The sequence below is a fragment of the Biomphalaria glabrata genome, chromosome 2, assembly GCF_947242115.1.
Source record: "Biomphalaria glabrata chromosome 2, xgBioGlab47.1, whole genome shotgun sequence".
Taxonomy (NCBI): Eukaryota; Metazoa; Mollusca; class Gastropoda; family Planorbidae; genus Biomphalaria; species Biomphalaria glabrata.
The window spans coordinates 18,728,073-18,746,015 of record NC_074712.1 but is presented as its reverse complement, the minus strand read 5'-3'; the positions used below and the strand labels follow the sequence as shown (position 1 = coordinate 18,746,015).

Sequence of the window (17,943 nt, the reverse complement as noted above, 5' to 3'; positions counted from 1 at the left end):
CATCGCTTGTCTGCATGTCCTCATTATTTCCACTTTACCTCGTGTGTGTGTCGCTGTGCTTGTGTTGTGTTGTATCATGTTGTATGGTAATTTTTTCAGAGCGCTCAGATCGATACTCTGCTCTATTTATTGAAGTTGAACCAAACAACACCTTTCTCCAAGTGATATATCGTACTAGGGACTTTGAAGCTCTTGGAATGAGCAACAAACATTCTGTCTCTTGTGTTCCTCATGGAACTTAGAGCCTCTGTAAGAAATCACGCCACTCTCCGCGGTCTCTTGCTAGTTTTTTTAATGGCCTTTTCCTGTCTTCTCATCTTCATCTAGATTATTCTATATCAGTGATGCCCAAAGTACGGCCCGCGGGCCAGAACCGGCCCGCGACGTGGTTCCATCCGGCCCGTCGAAACATCTGCTCAAACAGTAGAAAATCCTCTCCCTTCAAAAAAAGTTGAAAATGTATCTTTACCTTCGTTAGGGAGCTCACTTTTTCTCTGATGGATTGGTACCATGACTCTTAACGATTGAGCGTTTATGAAATGGAACTCTGAATGTAGAATCTACCAGAAAAAATGACTGGATCTTTTTTTGTGGAACATGATAATAAGCCAACATATTTGTTTTGTAAAGAAAGTCTGGCTGTTTCAAAAACAAAAACATACACAGCGGCATTATAAAACAAATATGAAGGTCTTCTTAGTTTGAGCCGCGTATAAAAGATGATTCAACTACGCCTAGAGATTGCGGGGTCGATGGGAATATTTACCAAAAAAGAGACAAGAAAATAAGTTGTTGATAAAGGTAGTTACAATGTCGTTTGATAGAAAACAAAATAATTAATTACCAATAATTAATTAACTAATTAAGGGCTTAGTGGTTAAGCGCTTGGCTTCCTAACCTTGGGTCCTGGGTTCGAATATCAGTGAAGACTGGGATTTTGAATTTCGGGATATTTAGATATTTAGGGCGCCACTGAGTCCACTCAACTCTAATGGGTACCTGACTTTTGTTGGCAAAAGTATAGGCGGTTGGTCGTTGTGCTGGCCACATGATACCCAGTTCGTTAACCGTTGGCCATATAAGCAAATGACCTTATCATCATCTGCCCCATAGATCGCAAGGTCGGAAAGAGAGAAACTTAACTTTTTTTTTTTACTTTAAAATGTCGCTCACATTTTAAGTAGAGAAATGAAGCCATTTTTAGGCGCGTAAAAATGATAGACTTTAAATATCTCATTAATTAATGTAAGCACTAGATCCAATAGTTTCATATAGTTTTAGGTGAATTTTGATTTCATTTTTTTACATTTTTGTTGATGTGGCCCGCGACACGTGTGTCGAAAACTAAAATGGCCGGCAGGTTGAATTAGGTTGAGCATCACTGTTCTAGATCCTAGAACACTGCGTCGCCATGTTCTAAAGCGGAAAGAACAACAAAGCATTTCAAGCAGCAGCAATGCATTGTTGTGAATGTTTTCATTGACTTGGCCGAAGAGAGACCAGAGTACTGAACAAGTTGATCTCCAAGTGTTACACCAATAAAGGTCACATTTGTTATGTAACCGCTCGATGTAGACTACATTCTTTTAATAATGATACAACTTACTCAAGAATTTCACCCTGCTGAAGTATTCCCTTGTCCTAGCACAAGGTACTAAGCCATATATTAATTGTATACAGGCAAGCATTACAGAATGGCCAAACAATTATGAAGTACTATTAAAAAGTAAAGTTCCCCTTTGAGGCCTTGTGGTCTATAGGGCAGATGATGTAAAGATCACCTGTTTCTTTGGCTTACGGTTAGCGAGGGTGTCATGTGGCCAGCACAACGACCAACCGCCTTTACTTTTCCCCAACTATTGTCAGGTTCCCATTATAGCTGGGTGGACTCAAAGCGCCCAAAGATCCCGAAATATAAATCCCAGTCTTCACCAGGATTCGAACCCGGGACCCCCGGTACGGAAGCTAAGCGCTATACCGCTCAGCCACCGCGCCTCCTATGAAGTACTATTAAGAATATTAAACTAAGAAACAAACTTAGGAGTAACGTCTGCGATCTTTACGCAGATTTGTTGAAACAAATGACTCTGTCAGAGCTGTAGGTTATACGATTATTGATCAAATGGCCAACAGCAATAATGTATATTGCTGACTTAATAGTTTCTAAGCCTCCACCATTTACACCTTATGTTCTGCTGCTGATCTAATGGTATATCTAATGGTATATCTAATGGTATATTAACCTCAGCTATGCAAGTTATCTTTTATATTACTTTATCATTGGTACAGAAACCTCAAAACCTATTTTAAAGTCATAATTTCTATAGATGATCCTATTGCCACTGTCTGAAAGCCTTTCCTCACACGTATTACACTATTAGACTAAGTGACTTCAGTTCATACTGTTTTTGTTTTTATTGCGACTCTTTCTTCCAGTATAAGAGACTCTATTGACTAATTCTAATAGACTTGGCCTGCTACTAAGTCTACGCACTAACCCTTCACATACAGAGTCCAGTTCTGTCCGAGTACTTAAATTCCAGGTCCATCCATTTTATCAATACATTTTTTTTTGGGTCGCTCTCGAGCCTCTAGCTATTGGAGTATTGAGGAGTAGCAAGGGAAGAGAACTGCAATTATTTCTCAGCCTACATTCCCTCCCCTCTCACGCCTTTTTTTTTTCTTGTCTCGGTCTCAAGAGGGGAGGGAACTGTGTGAGAACTCACCGCCCTATCATCATGGACCGGTTCAGACGTAAGTAAAAGAATTCTGATCTGACATAACAGGACATCTGCCGGACAGGATCACAAGCAAGGATGACCTCCCCTGTATAGCCAACAGGTGACTTCCATTACGCGCTGATTCATTGAGTGACAGAGAAAGGGAAAGAGAAGTCAAATAGGAAATGGTGTCAAGAGTTATCTGCTCTTTTATGTGGTGTGCCTGGGATTTTTGACCTTGCGACCTGTTCAATATTTAGTTTTATTACGGGTTTTCATAACATCAACAGAACAATGTATGCAAATAAGAACATCTCAAAGAAAACAAAAAAATAAGAAATAAAGATATAACTTAATCTACACTAGCGGGACTATATATAGATCCTAGCCACTGCACCCAGATAATATGGAAAACTACTAATTATTGTTATTTTAAATTATGCATACAAAATCGATTTTTTTCTCTTCAAAAATAAAAGTTAACATTTTTTTAAAATGTTGTTATATAACTTAGAACGTATATAACTTAGCAATACAATTGTAAAAAAAAAAATTCAACAAAAAATCTAAAACTGTTTGCATGTGTTAAGAATATGGTAAATAATATTATCTTTTACTAAATAGCCTCCGGTGTTTGTTGCTATTAATAGTGAATAGTTGTAAAAATAGTCTAATTTTATGAAAAAAAACTGCTTGAGTAGTTGATTTTAAAAATTAAAATTTTCACGTTAAGAAAAGAAAAAGTAGTGGTTGCATCAGAATTTTGAATGGTCTAAAATATATGATGTCGAATTTTCAATTTTTTTTTTTTAGTTTACGAGATCTAAACTGGACGGACGGACAGACAGACAGACAAACCACACAAAACTATTAGCGTCTATTCTCCTTTCGGGGGCCGCTAAAAATACTTTAAAAAACAATATTTAGGGTAGAGCTCCACGATACATCTCAATATTGTAAGATTTATTTCCTATATGATATAAAAAGTTAATTAACAATAATAAATTATTTTATTGGTTATTTTTTTAAATTATTGATTCATGTTTTCTAGGAACAATAAATAATTGTGAACTTTGTTTCAAGTTGATCCGAGAATGGCAAGTGGAGAAAATAACGTGTTCAAAATTAGTACCAGACAGACAGACAGACAGACGGAGTGAGGTGATAAAGGACTTTCAGAAATATAAATATATATGAAAATATAAAAATGTACATTTAAATACTTAATAGCACACGGACTCTAAATTGCACAGATACAAATAAAAAAATACTCGCATTCTGTCCAGCTGCCCAGTTAAACTTATACTTTAAGTTGGTCAAATGGTGGATACCTAAATAACATGGTCAGTCAAGAAAACCTTTTGTAAAGTTTTATTCCTAGAACCGGAGTACAAGCTGGTTGCATAATTGAATTAAAGAGAAACTAGTTCTCTTACAGGAGAGCAACAGGACCATTCATGCGACGGTGAATTCAGATAGTAAAGATTACTTTTAGGGGCGTGATGGCCGAGTGGTTAAGTACTTTGCTTTCGAACCAAGAGTTTCGAGTTCCAATCCAGGTAAAGACCTTGATTTTAAGCTTACGGTTCTTATGGACACCCCAAAGTCCACCCAACTCTAATGGGTACTTGACAGACGTTAGGGGAGCTAATGTGGCTTACGTTGTGCTGACCCCATGACACCCTCGTTAACCGTCGGCCATAGAAACAGATAAGCTTTACATCACTTGCCCGAGTGTAACGCAGGGAATGGGGTACATACATTAACTTTACTTTAAATAGCACTTTTCAGTTATCGTGATCTAAACCAGAGAGACGGCCAGAGGTAATAATAGCTTAAAACAGAAGCTCTTTTGACTACGAGAGACGGTAAAACCACATAAACACAAGATGAAACTTAATTACATTTTATCCTGACAATATTAAATTTTTTTTCTTTCAGATACTTTGTTTTCTATATTTTATTTTGAAAGTTATAAATCCTTTTTTTTTTCAAACTAAAACGTGAAACAGGAGTAGAGTGATCTCCCTTGAGACAGACTCGCTATAGATTGGCCAGTGTAAGACGATGCAAGACAGTTGACCAATCACCATTTCCTTGAGAGATCCTTTTGTTTTCACACGCTGTTACTGGCGTTTGTTTTGTTTTCAGATGCATGTCCTTAAAGTTTGTACGTGAGGAATGTAATCTGGAAGTGTGACATGATCTCATGAAGTGAGTGTAGCAGACGACAGCGCGTGCACTGTCCAGATGAAACTCACAGACTTCATCCTTCCGTTTTGAATTTGTGTTTGATGAGTTGATGTCCAACATATACCATGGTTTGATGAGTTGATGTCCAACATAGACCATGAGTTGATGTCCAACAAAGACCATGGTTTGATGAGTTGATGTCCAACATAGACCATGAGTTGATGTCCAACATAGACCATGGTTTGATGAGTTGATGTCCAACATAGACCATGGTTTGATGAGTTGATGTCCAACATAGACCATGAGTTGATGTCCAACATAGACCATGAGTTGATGTCCAACATAGACCATGGTTTGATGAGTTGATGTCCAACATAGACCATGGTTTGATGAGTTGATGTCCAACATAGACCATGAGTTGATGTCCAACATAGACCATGAGTTGATGTCCAACATAGACCATGGTTTGATGAGTTGATGTCCAACATAGACCATGAGTTGATGTCCAACATAGACCAAGGTTTGATGAGTTGATGTCCAACATAGACCATGAGTTGATGTCCAACATAGACCATGAGTTGATGTCCAACATAGACCATGAGTTGATGTCCAACATAGACCATGAGTTGATGTCCAACATAGACCATGAGTTGATGTCCAACATAGACCATGAATTGATGTCCAACATAGACCATGAGTTGATGTCCAACATAGACCATGAGTTGATGTCCAACATAGACCATGAGTTGATGTCCAACATAGACCATGAGTTGATGTCCAACATAGACCATGAGTTGATGTCCAACATAGACCATGAGTTGATGTCCAACATAGACCATGAATTGATGTCCAACATAGACCATGAGTTGATGTCCAACATAGACCATGAGTTGATGTCCAACATAGACCATGAGTTGATGTCCAACATAGACCATGAGTTGATGTCCAACATAGACCATGAGTTGATGTCCAACATAGACCATGAGTTGATGTCCAACATAGACCATGAGTTGATGTCCCACATAGACCATGGTTTGATGAGTTGATGTCCAACATAGACCATGAGTTGATGTCCAACATAGACCAAGGTTTGATGAGTTGATGTCCAACATAGACCATGAGTTGATGTCCAACATAGACCATGAGTTGATGTCCAACATAGACCATGAGTTGATGTCCAACATAGACCATGAGTTGATGTCCAACATAGACCATGAGTTGATGTCCAACATAGACCATGAATTGATGTCCAACATAGACCATGAGTTGATGTCCAACATAGACCATGAGTTGATGTCCAACATAGACCATGAGTTGATGTCCAACATAGACCATGAGTTGATGTCCAACATAGACCATGAGTTGATGTCCAACATAGACCATGAGTTGATGTCCAACATAGACCATGAGTTGATGTCCAACATAGACCATGGTTTGATGAGTTGATGTCCAACATAGACCATGAGTTGATATCCAACATAGACCATGAGTTGATGTCCAACATAGACCATGAGTTGATGTCCAACATAGACCATGGTTTGATGAGTTGATGTCCAACATAGACCATGAGTTGATGTCCAACATAGACCATGAGTTGATGTCCAACATAGACCATGGTTTGATGAGTTGATGTCCAACATAGACCATGAGTTGATGTCCAACATAGACCATGAGTTGATGTCCAACATAGACCATGAGTTGATGTCCAACATAGACCATGGTTTGATGAGTTGATGTCCAACATAGACCATGAGTTGATGTCCAACATAGACCATGAGTTGATGTCCAACATAGACCATGAGTTGATGTCCAACATAGACCATGGTTTGATGAGTTGATGTCCAACATAGACCATGAGTTGATGTCCAACATAGACCATGAGTTGATGTCCAACATAGACCATGAGTTGATGTCCAACATAGACCATGGTTTGATGAGTTGATGTCCAACATAGACCATGAGTTGATGTCCAACATAGACCATGAGTTGATGTCCAACATAGACCATGAGTTGATGTCCAACATAGACCATGAGTTGATGTCCAACATAGACCATGGTTTGATGAGTTGATGTCCAACATAGACCATGAGTTGATGTCCAACATAGACCATGGTTTGATGAGTTGATGTCCAACATAGACCATGGTTTGATGAGTTGATGTCCAACATAGACCATGAGTTGATGTCCAACATAGACCATGGGTCCAGGAGAAAACATTCACCACGATCTCACTAATGTCTTTTACCAAGGGTTCAGAAAAGTCTTTAGACTGAGGTTTAGGAATTTCTTTAAAAAGGGTTCAAGAGATTCTTATATTCAGGGCTCGCTACAATCTCTTAACAAGAATTTTAAAATGACTTCTTCCATAGGTTCAACAAGCCTTTTAATGAAGGTTATAATAAACGGGTTTAAAACGGTTAATTTTTACCAAGCGTTCAGAGAATACTTCCATTGGAAGATTCAAGGAGTATTTATTGAAAGGATTCAGAGAGCAACTATCTTATGACATCTTTTAATGACTACTTCGGATGTGTCACAAACTTCACAATGATCAAACCTTTTCAGTTTTTTTTTCAGCAAGCCTTTTTTTTTCTTCCTGCAAGTTACTTGTATTCCATGGTTAACATCCTTTGTTCACATTAATCAAACTGGGCGGCTTGTTCATCAGTAACTGGACGTGATCTGAAAGGAATTATTGGTACGCCACACACATACACACACACAAACACACACACACACACACACGATGTTGTGGATATGCCATGAAAAAACAAAACCAGAAAAAGATGACACTTGTAGGGATAATCTGTACAACTGACATTCTAGTGTTAAGGTAAATGTCCCACAACCGCCATTCTTTGGAGACACTGTTTAATATGAGTTGCTATTCATCTTTTTTAAAGGATTTTTTGTTAGGTCTCAAATTTCTCTCTACTGAAATACGAAAACTAAACTAAAAAATACCTATCTTATAATTATCTTTTCTCTCTTCGATTGTTTTTTTTCTTTTAGACGGGAAGGAAAAATAAGCATTTAAAAGAAGCAAAATATACAAGTAAAAAAAATAATAGAAAAATAGAAGTAAAAAAAACAAAAAGGAATTGTCATTTTAAAATAAGCAAGTCACAAAATAATTTTTTAGTCTTCATTAGATGACATTTGTTAAAAATGTCCTCAACTTGTCAGATTAAAATCTCTAAACTCAATAAGTTTCTGTGAAAGGTGTCACCAGGCGGGAAGTAGTTGGCAGTAACATGATATGGCGAGCAAGGAGGGACACTGTAACAACATTGCACTGGGTGCCGCTGTGTCGAGGGACAATATTTTGTGTCACGAGACTGAGGGCGCCACATGTGGTTTGTGTTGGTAAACTAAATTACATCTCTCCTTGTTTTTTTTTTGTTTTTTTAAAGTGGTGTTCAGAAGTTGCAAGATGGAAACAAACTAATTTGTCACCTACCTGGATAGTGGCTTTGTCTGCGTCAGATATGGATAGTTGCCTGGTCGTGTGGTATGAGCTCTGGACTGTCGTTCAATGGTCTTGAAGGTCCTTTGTTCGAACCCTGCCCGCTGCCATCCCCCACCCCCCCCCCCGTCATCCTGCGGGAGGTCTGGGCTAGAATGTAGCAAAATGTGCACGCTGTAAAGGTTCTGAGGTGTTAAGTCAAATACTTTACTCTTCCTTAATCTTCGGACTTAATCCTCGAACTTAATCTTTTGACTTAATCTTCTGACTTAATCTTCTGACTTAATCTTCTGACTTAATCTTCAGCTGTCGGCACCTTTGTTTATGATAATTACAGAATGATAGATTTTCAACTGTAGAATATAGATGTTAAGATAACATAATGTAATTTTGCTGGTCTAAAGAGTCTAAACAAACAGAAATCCAGTTTGACCACATTAATCTACCTCAGCATTATTAATTAACAATAACAATATAGTTGCAAACACAAGTAGTTTACATGCCTCTGTAATATTAGCTCCTGCACCAGTTCAGCATTAAAGATAAGTATAAATGATGTTTCATGATGGTCGTTTGACATGGGCTCTGGAGTGATGGTCTCGATGGATCTAGGTTCGAATCCTGGCGTTCGCTTTCCCACATCGTCCTGCTGCTGGAGGTTAAGGTTAAAATGGAATAGTCTTTAACTCTGAAGGAACAAAACACAGACAAAAAAAAGGTCAAAATGTGTAAATATTTAAATGGTGAATGAGTTTAAATAGGAAAAGTTCTTTTATACAGTAAAACTCCGTTCTACGGGAGACAACTTAGGAATTCGAACTGTTATCTTTATACAGTTTTCAAATTATGAATATTTGTATTTTGTTTTTAATAGTGGCATATATAAGACTAAACTTTAAGTGAATGTTTATTAAATTACAAAGAATATCTTCCTTTTCCTATCAGGTTAATTTAAAATTGGCCTCCCGAAGGGGGAAATGCCGCTATTAGTTTTGTATAACCCGTTTGTCGTCTGTCTCCGTTCCATTTCAAACTAAGAGATTTAGACTAAGATGCTTTATTGATCCATATTACAAAACCGTATAGAGAAGCAAACATGTTTACTAAAACTAAATAGTTTTGCATATAGAAGGATAGATGGCTTGGACTTACAAGGTAGTCAGGATAAGAAGGACTAATCCTCGTTGGCCTTTAAAACAGTGTTGGGTGATGGTCAATCTTACAATGTTAGCACTAGTAGCTGGACAGTGTAGGGTGATGGTCAATCTTACAATGTTAGCACTAGTAGCTGGACAGTGTTGGGTGACGGTCAATCTTACACTGTTAGCACTAGTAGCTGAACAGTGTTGGGAGATGGTCAATCTTACACTGTTAGCACTAGTAGCTGAACAGTGTTGGTGATGGTCAATCTTACAATGTTAGCACTAGTAGCTGGACAGTGTTGGGTGATGGTCAATCTTACAATGTTAGCACTAGTAGCTGGACAGTGTTGGGTGACGGTCAATCTTACACTGTTAGCACTAGTAGCTGAACAGTGTTGGGTGATGGTCAATCTTACACTGTTAGCACTAGTAGCTGGACAATGTTGGGTGATGGGCAATCTTACACTGTTAGCACTAGTAGCTGAACAGTGTTGGGTGATGGTCAATCTTACACTGTTAGCACTAGTAGCTGAACAGTGTTGGGTGATGGTCAATCTTACACTGTTAGCACTAGTAGCTGGACAATGTTGGGTGATGGGCAATCTTCCACTGTTAGCACTAGTAGCTGAACAGTGTTGGGTGATGGTCAATCTTACAATGTTAGCACTAGTAGCTGAACAGTGTTGGGTGATGGTCAATCTTACAATGTTAGCACTAGTAGCTGAACAGTGTTGGGTCATGGTCAATCTTACAATGTTAGCACTAGTAGCTGAACAGTGTTGGGTGATGGTCAATCTTACACTGTTAGCACTAGTATCTGGACAGTGTTGGGTGATGGGCAATCTTACACTGTTAGCACTAGAAGCTGGACATTGTTGGGTGATGGTCAATCTTACACTGTTAGCACTAGAAGCTGGACAGTGTTGGGTGATGGGCAATCTTACAATGTTAGCACTAGTAGCTGGACAGTGTTGGGTGATGGTCAATCTTACACTGTTAGCACTAGAAGCTGGACAGTGTTGGGTGATGGTCAATCTTACAATGTTAGCACTAGTAGCTGGACAGTGTTGGGTGATGGTCAATCTTACACTGTTAGCACTAGAAGCTGGACAGTGTTGGGTGATGGTCAATCTTACAATGTTAGCACTAGTAGCTGAACAGTGTTGGGTGATGGTCAATCTTACAATGTTAGCACTAGTAGCTGAACAGTGTTGGGTCATGGTCAATCTTACAATGTTAGCACTAGTAGCTGAACAGTGTTGGGTGATGGTCAATCTTACACTGTTAGCACTAGTATCTGGACAGTGTTGGGTGATGGGCAATCTTACACTGTTAGCACTAGAAGCTGGACATTGTTGGGTGATGGTCAATCTTACACTGTTAGCACTAGAAGCTGGACAGTGTTGGGTGATGGGCAATCTTACAATGTTAGCACTAGTAGCTGGACAGTGTTGGGTGATGGTCAATCTTACACTGTTAGCACTAGAAGCTGGACAGTGTTGGGTGATGGTCAATCTTACAATGTTAGCACTAGTAGCTGGACAGTGTTGGGTGATGGTCAATCTTACACTGTTAGCACTAGAAGCTGGACAGTGTTGGGTGATGGTCAATCTTACAATGTTAGCACTAGTAGCTGGACACTGTTGGGTGATGGTCAATCTTACACTGTTAGCACTAGTAGCTGAACATTGAACGTTTTGTTTCCGATAGAACATTTTATTTACTGTCATTACTTACCATCGTGATAGGCCTGGGTCGGTCTTGATCTTAGATAATGAACAAAACGAAGAATTTGGAGTGTTACAGTTTCAAGAATGTCTGGCTCTGAAATTGGAATCTGTTTAGAGACTTTGAAATAAAAAACCACATGATCAGACGCTTACAAGCTCTCACACATTCCTTTGATAAAAGAGGGGTCCGAAGGCCGTGGGCAATAAACATCTAGGTTAAAAACGTGGAAATGAGTTTAGACATAAGTGGAAGTTTGAGTGAGTGAGTGAGTGAGTGAAAAATGATTGTGTGCTGGAGTGCAAGTGATTTATGAATTCGAAAAAAAAAGATTCACATTAATTATATGTGTGAAAAAATTATTATACATGGAATCCAATACTTAAAATGAAACATATTTTTATATTCCTAAGATATTTAATAGCAAGTTACAATAGCGTCTCCAGGCATCACTCTAACAAAGAAAGAGAGAAAAAAAAACAATGGAACAAGAGAAAGTGTAAAGAAAAATTAAGAAAAACAAGAAATAAGAGAGAAGGAATTTATTTTTTATTTTACAAAGTGGTTCGAGTTATTGAAATAGTGTCAGACATTCATACAGATTGACACTTATTAAAACAGAATGACGACTTATTGATACAGGCTGACAACTTATTGATACAGGCTGACAACCTATTGATACAGGCTGACAACCTATTGATACAGGCTGACAACTTATTGATACAGACTGACTCGATTGATTTACGCTTTGTAAAAACACCTTCTACAGCCTACAGTTGATTACGTACGATGTTTCTGCCAGCACCGTAGTTAGATTTTTCTTCATAATCCTGAACTTGGTGTAATCATGTCGTATCCCTTTCTGGTGCATGTATTTCTTTTCTCTAGTGTGTGCATAAGTTTAACTAAATGAAATAAAAAAAAAACAAAAGTCAAACAAATGATTAAGATGTATTTTGAACTGCCGTTTACAGAAGAAAAAAAATTGAAACTGTATCGACTCGTATTGTTTGTTTGTGTTTGTCACGATACCTCACATCCGAATACACGCCTACTGTATCGCTTATCTCTCTTGATCTTGACCTAAAGTCTCTCCAGGCAAAGACAGTACTACAATAACAACCAAATGATACTTTTGACAGCCACCGGCTGCCTGGGAGTTATCTGCAGCTAATTAGATTGGCTGTCAAAGTGTTGACATTTCCCAAGGGGTCAGGAGTCTCTTAAACCCACAGCGCGTTAGAAATGGGCTCTAGCTACTTTCGTTTTCTTTGCAAAGAAAAGTCTACCATTAGGGTCAATCCGGCAATGACTTCCGGTCTGGCGTTGGGGTGATTAAGTAACTTCCGGTTCAATTTACCACCGACCTGAGGTGTTGGTCTGAGTTTTAGATACGCGGACCTGTTTCGATTGGTCAAGTTTTAAAAATAGAAAAAGGTTCTGGAGTTTAATATTGATTTTGACTATCTATCTATCTATCTATCTATCTATCTATCTATCTATCTATCTATCTATCTATCTATCTATCTATCTATCTGTCTGTCTGTATGTATGTCTGTATGTCTATCTATCTATCTATCTATCTATCTATCTATCTATCTATCTATCTATCTATCTATCTATCTATCTATATATATATATATATATATATATATATATATATATATATATATATATATATATATATTTATCTATCTATCTATCTGTCTGTCTGTCTGTCTGTCTATCTATCTATCTATCTATCTATCTATCTATCTATCTATCTATCTATCTATCTATCTATCTATCTATCTATCTATCTATCTATCTATTATCTATCTATCTATTTATTTCTCCCCCTCTCTCTCTCTCTCTCTCTATATATATATATATATATATATATATATATATATATAGACTAAACATTCTAGTTAGCTCGGAATAGCCATGTTGCAGATGGTGGTAAATTTCTTTGGAATCATTCCATATTTATATTTGTCTACCTAACTGTATGGAAAAAATGAATGAAATGTTAAATGAAATAGCCCCAAAAGTCAAAATGTTTTCCTATAAATTGTATGGATGAAGAGTTCAATGTGTAAAGACAAGTGAACGTATTTTTCGTTTGGTTGAAGATTCTAAACAGAAGCCCAGACTCCGAGCCAGACAGAGGTGTGTCTAAAGTTGATCACAATTAAACAATATGGACAGTTGTTTCTACAAGTAGGTGGGTTTCTACCTCAAGACCGAGCCTCAACTATCCCCAAAACAGTTCAAAGAACTAAACAAACTATTCAACACACAGCTTACTGCAGAGAGACACTGACTCAGGGGCGTAGCTAGGAATTTGCCATAATTTTGGGGGTCCCGGGGGTCTTGACCTTTAAGGGGCTTTTGCATTTTGCGTAATATAATGTAAAAAAACAACAACACTTATTTGGGGGCCCCCCTCAAGTGGGGGCCAGGGGGATTTTCAAATTCTGCCCTCAACTCCCCCCAACCTAGCTACGCCACTGCACTGACTGTTCTCTTCTTTACAGTTCGCCTCTGGGGATGCAGATGTGCAGGGCTGGGAGCCGACGCATTATGCAGTCACGTTTAAACAGCAGCTGTAATTATGATTAATTTCCCTTAGTATCTTGCTACATTTTTGTCATTGATTACGTCCCCTGACGGAAACTGATATGGCCCTACATGTCCCCCATCAATGTTGTGAAGAGGAGAACATTTGACATCGAACAAAAATATCGGTGACGTCATTCATCTCTTGCTCAGTAGATAAGAACGAAAGCATTAAAGGTATAACAAAACATGATTGGAATGTAGATAATCATGGGCGTCAACCAAGGGTAGATCCTATCCACGTATGACTCTTGGAGTGTTATGGTTATGAGCAACATATAACTTCTGAACATTACGAATGATATTTAAGTCTTACAAAAAGTTTTCATTTATAAGCACACAATCTTTGGTGGATAAGTTTGTGGTGCGCTGGCTATTGGTGTTCAGAATAGAGGAACGTAAACAATGAATTTGGTGCATGTTTTAGCACCGAAACATTTCTAAGCAGATGTGTTGGCAGCACAAATCTCTAATTTATTATTTAGATGTCAGCAGTGATCAATTAGTTCAGCGTCTGTATTACAATTTGATAACAACAAAGAATATTTTTCCAGCTTCAAATTTAAAATTAACTAGTTTTAAAATCAGTATTGACATCTCCACATAAACATGCTTTTATGTATGCAGTACATAATATATAGGACTTTTAAATCAATAATAATCGTTGATCAGGAAACATGAAAAGGACCAAGATGCCTGTGTTTAATCGCTGACTAAACTCTTTATGTTGTGTCTGTTCTATTTATGTGTATGTTTCTGTTGTGCTGTCTTTATAAGAGAAAAGAGTCCTTGTAATCACAACAAATTTCCATAAGGATCAATAAAGCAGTCTTAGTCTTTGTCTTAGTCTTAGTCTTAGTCTTTGTCTTTGTCTTAGTCTTAGTCTTAGTCTTAGTCTTAGTCTAAGTCTTAGTCTTAGTCTTAGTCTTAGTCTAAGTCTTAGTCTTAGTCTTAGTCTTAGTCTAAGTCTTAGTCTTAGTCTTAGTCTAAGTCTTAGTCTTAGTCTTAGTCTTAGTCTTAGTCTTAGTCTAAGTCTTAGTCTTAGTCTTAGTCTTAGTCTTAGTCTTAGTCTTAGTCTTAGTCTTAGTCTTAGTCTTACTGAGCGTAATTTATCATGAATGTCATTAGCTATTCAATAATGACCTGATCTAAACTACTTAGTCAATAATGACCTGATCTAAACTAGTTAGTCAATAATGACCTGATCTAAACTAGTTAGTCAATAATGACCTGATCTAAACTAGTTAGTCAATATGTGTGCAGCCCTAATAAACATTCCACTTGTCAGTGTCCTAGAGGTGAAACATGCTAGAAAAACTAAATAAAGATATGTGGTCAATAGCATTTTAAAGTAGTCCTATTTTTTAACTCTTTTAATGCGCTCTTTTAGCATTGAAGATAAGAGTCTAGAAGGCTTACACGAAAACATCATTCGGCATCCACAATTTTAAAAACACATGTATCAGTCTAGTACAAGACTATGAGAGCAGTTACATCATTGTCACATACCCCTACACTCCGATGGAAGAGTTCAGGAAATGTACTATTGTAAATAATAATGGCTGTCTTGATGCATTGTTCCGACCCTATGGCCTCTGTAATATCAAATCATCGTTGAGTCTTGAATCGAAAGTCAGGGTCCAAGCTGCTCCGTCAATACCATCAAATAAGATTCGGGTGAATATAACCCTTAAAAACATCATGATATATAACCTATTAAAGATAGTCAGTCAGTGAGTCAGCCAGTCAGTCAGTCAAAAATATGTGACATGGTCAAGGCTTTCTTGTTTTAGCGATCTCAGTAGCGTAAACCTCTTTTTTGTTTGTGCTGTTCGTCTGTTCGTACGTACGTCAAGTTTAGAACTAAACCCCCCCCCCCCACAAAACTAAAAGGGATATTTAAAATCAGATTTTACCATTAAATGTCTCATGCTCCAAAAGATAGGTGCAATTGCAATGTCATTCTCTAATATGCACTGATTTATTAACTAGATAAGATTGATAAACTATTAACTAATTATAAATCAGGGCATTAGTGACTGCGCTGATAAACTGGATATAACGAACTACGACTTGGAAATGATGTCTGTCTTTGTCTCTATCCTTCAAGTACTAAACAATTTGGTCCCAAGAAAGTAACAACAGATATGGCTGACACTTGAAGGCTAGGTCTTCACGTTTGAGCAATTCAATGTATATTGAAAACAAAGAGAGATAAACAAAGGTGTAGCTCCAGACAGCTAGTACAACTAAACCGTTGTAAGTGTTTTATTAGATTCATCACTTGAAATAAACTTGAATAAGCTTTCGTTTCAAATGTAATTTGTATTTGTAAACATATACAACTGAAAAGGTCACTGTAGAATTGTGGATGCACTTAGAAACAGAAGTGAAATATCTGACTGAAAACACAAGGTCTTTCACTCGTCTCTAGCTCGCTCTTACACAGTTTATACTGACTCTGTGTCTGGTACAAATCTTGTACACTTAATTTCTTTCATTAAACATGCCCTGATGAAGTTGAAAGCTGGCACAATGTATTCATTGTCCATGACAACACATGGATTTGTTTATCAAAAGTTCATGACAAATGTCTCAAACATCTTGTCCATGACAACACATGGATTTGTTTATCAAAAGTTCATGACAAATGTCTCAAACATCTTGTCCATGACAACACATGGATTTGTTTATCCAAAGTTCATGACAAATGTCTCAAACATCTTGTCCATGACAACACATGGATTTGTTTATCAAAAGTTCATGACAAATGTCTCAAACATCTTGTCCATGACAACACATGGATTTGTTTATCAAAAGTTCATGACAAATGTCTCAAACATCTTGTCCATGACAACACATGGATTTGTTTATCAAAAGTTCATGACAAATGTCTCAAACATCTTGTCCATGACAACACATGGATTTGTTTATCAAAAGTTCATGACAAATGTCTCAAACATCTTGTCCAAAAAGATTTGAATGCCATGTATTGTCCTAACATTACACAACTGCACCTCGTCAATCTTACTTCTTTCTGTCTTCACCGCTTTCTCTTGCATACATACACTTCTCTCTTTCTCTCTCTCTCTCTCTCTCTCTCTTTCTTTCTCTTTCTCTCTCTCTTTCTCTCTCTCTCTTTTTCAATCTCTCTTTCTCTCTCTCTGCTTTCTCTTTCTCTCTCTCTCTCTTTCTCTCTCTCTCTCTTTCTCAATCTCTCTTTCTCCCCCTCTCTCACTCTCTCTCTCTCAATCTCACTCTCTTTCTCCCTCTCTCTTTCTCTATCTCACTCTCTCTCTCTCTCACTTTCTCTCTCTCTCTTTTTCCCCCTTTGAGGTTCCCTGGTAGTAATAATTTCTTCACATAAACATCTATAAGACAATATTAGTTTTGCACTAGATAGTGGCTCTGGTGAATTGATCCAATCCCTGACAACAGAAAAAAACAAAAACAAACTGAAGAAAGAAAACTCCTAGCACGACCCACTTTGTATTTGTTATTATTTCACAGGAAAAAAAAATTAGTCCATATATTAATGGTAATCATGTACTCATGGTCATGATAGTTGAAATAAAGCTAACAGAATAGAAAACTCCACCAGAGTCAAATCCCTAGTGATTTCCCTTGTCATTTCTGACCGATGGTCGGCAGACTTGTCCTCTGCACAGCAGTAGCTAACTTGAACTACAATGGCCAGATGTCTAGTTGTTACTTCTGTGGTCTGTGGTCTAAATGAACATATGAACAAAAGATAATATTGTTTCTATTCATTTAAATATAGTTTCTGTTCGATCGCTATCACTGGTTCATTGTAAAAAGTTATCCTGTAAAATGTTCATAAAAAGTTCAATGCACGTGTTATAGCGTGTTCAGTCCTTCTCCGTCTTCTAGCATCTTATTTCCTGGTTTCTTTAGGATCAGTTTCATTGTCGCTATAGTCTCTTTTATGTCTCTCTATTTGTTTTTCTTTCCTGTCTATTCTTTCCTGTCTATCGTTTTTCTTTCTTCCTCTTTCTATATGTCTCTTTTCCTCTCTCTTATCTCTCTATTTTTATTTTCTCTCTCTCTTCTCTTTTTCAGTATAACTTTTTGT

The 17,943-nt window shown here is 37.5% G+C and overlaps 2 protein-coding genes across 3 annotated transcripts in view; one reads left to right on the top strand and one right to left on the bottom strand.

Annotated features, from left to right (window-relative positions):
* The window catches only part of LOC106063107 (uncharacterized), a 323,308-nt gene that overhangs the window by 83,236 nt on the left and 222,129 nt on the right, over window positions 1-17,943 (top strand). The gene's annotated exons all lie outside the window — the stretch shown is intronic.
* LOC129924646 (uncharacterized) lies at window positions 9,743-11,251 on the bottom strand. Its single transcript, XM_056021111.1, has one exon. It carries the CDS (start codon window positions 11,249-11,251, stop codon window positions 9,743-9,745), a length of 1,509 nt encoding a protein of 502 aa, XP_055877086.1.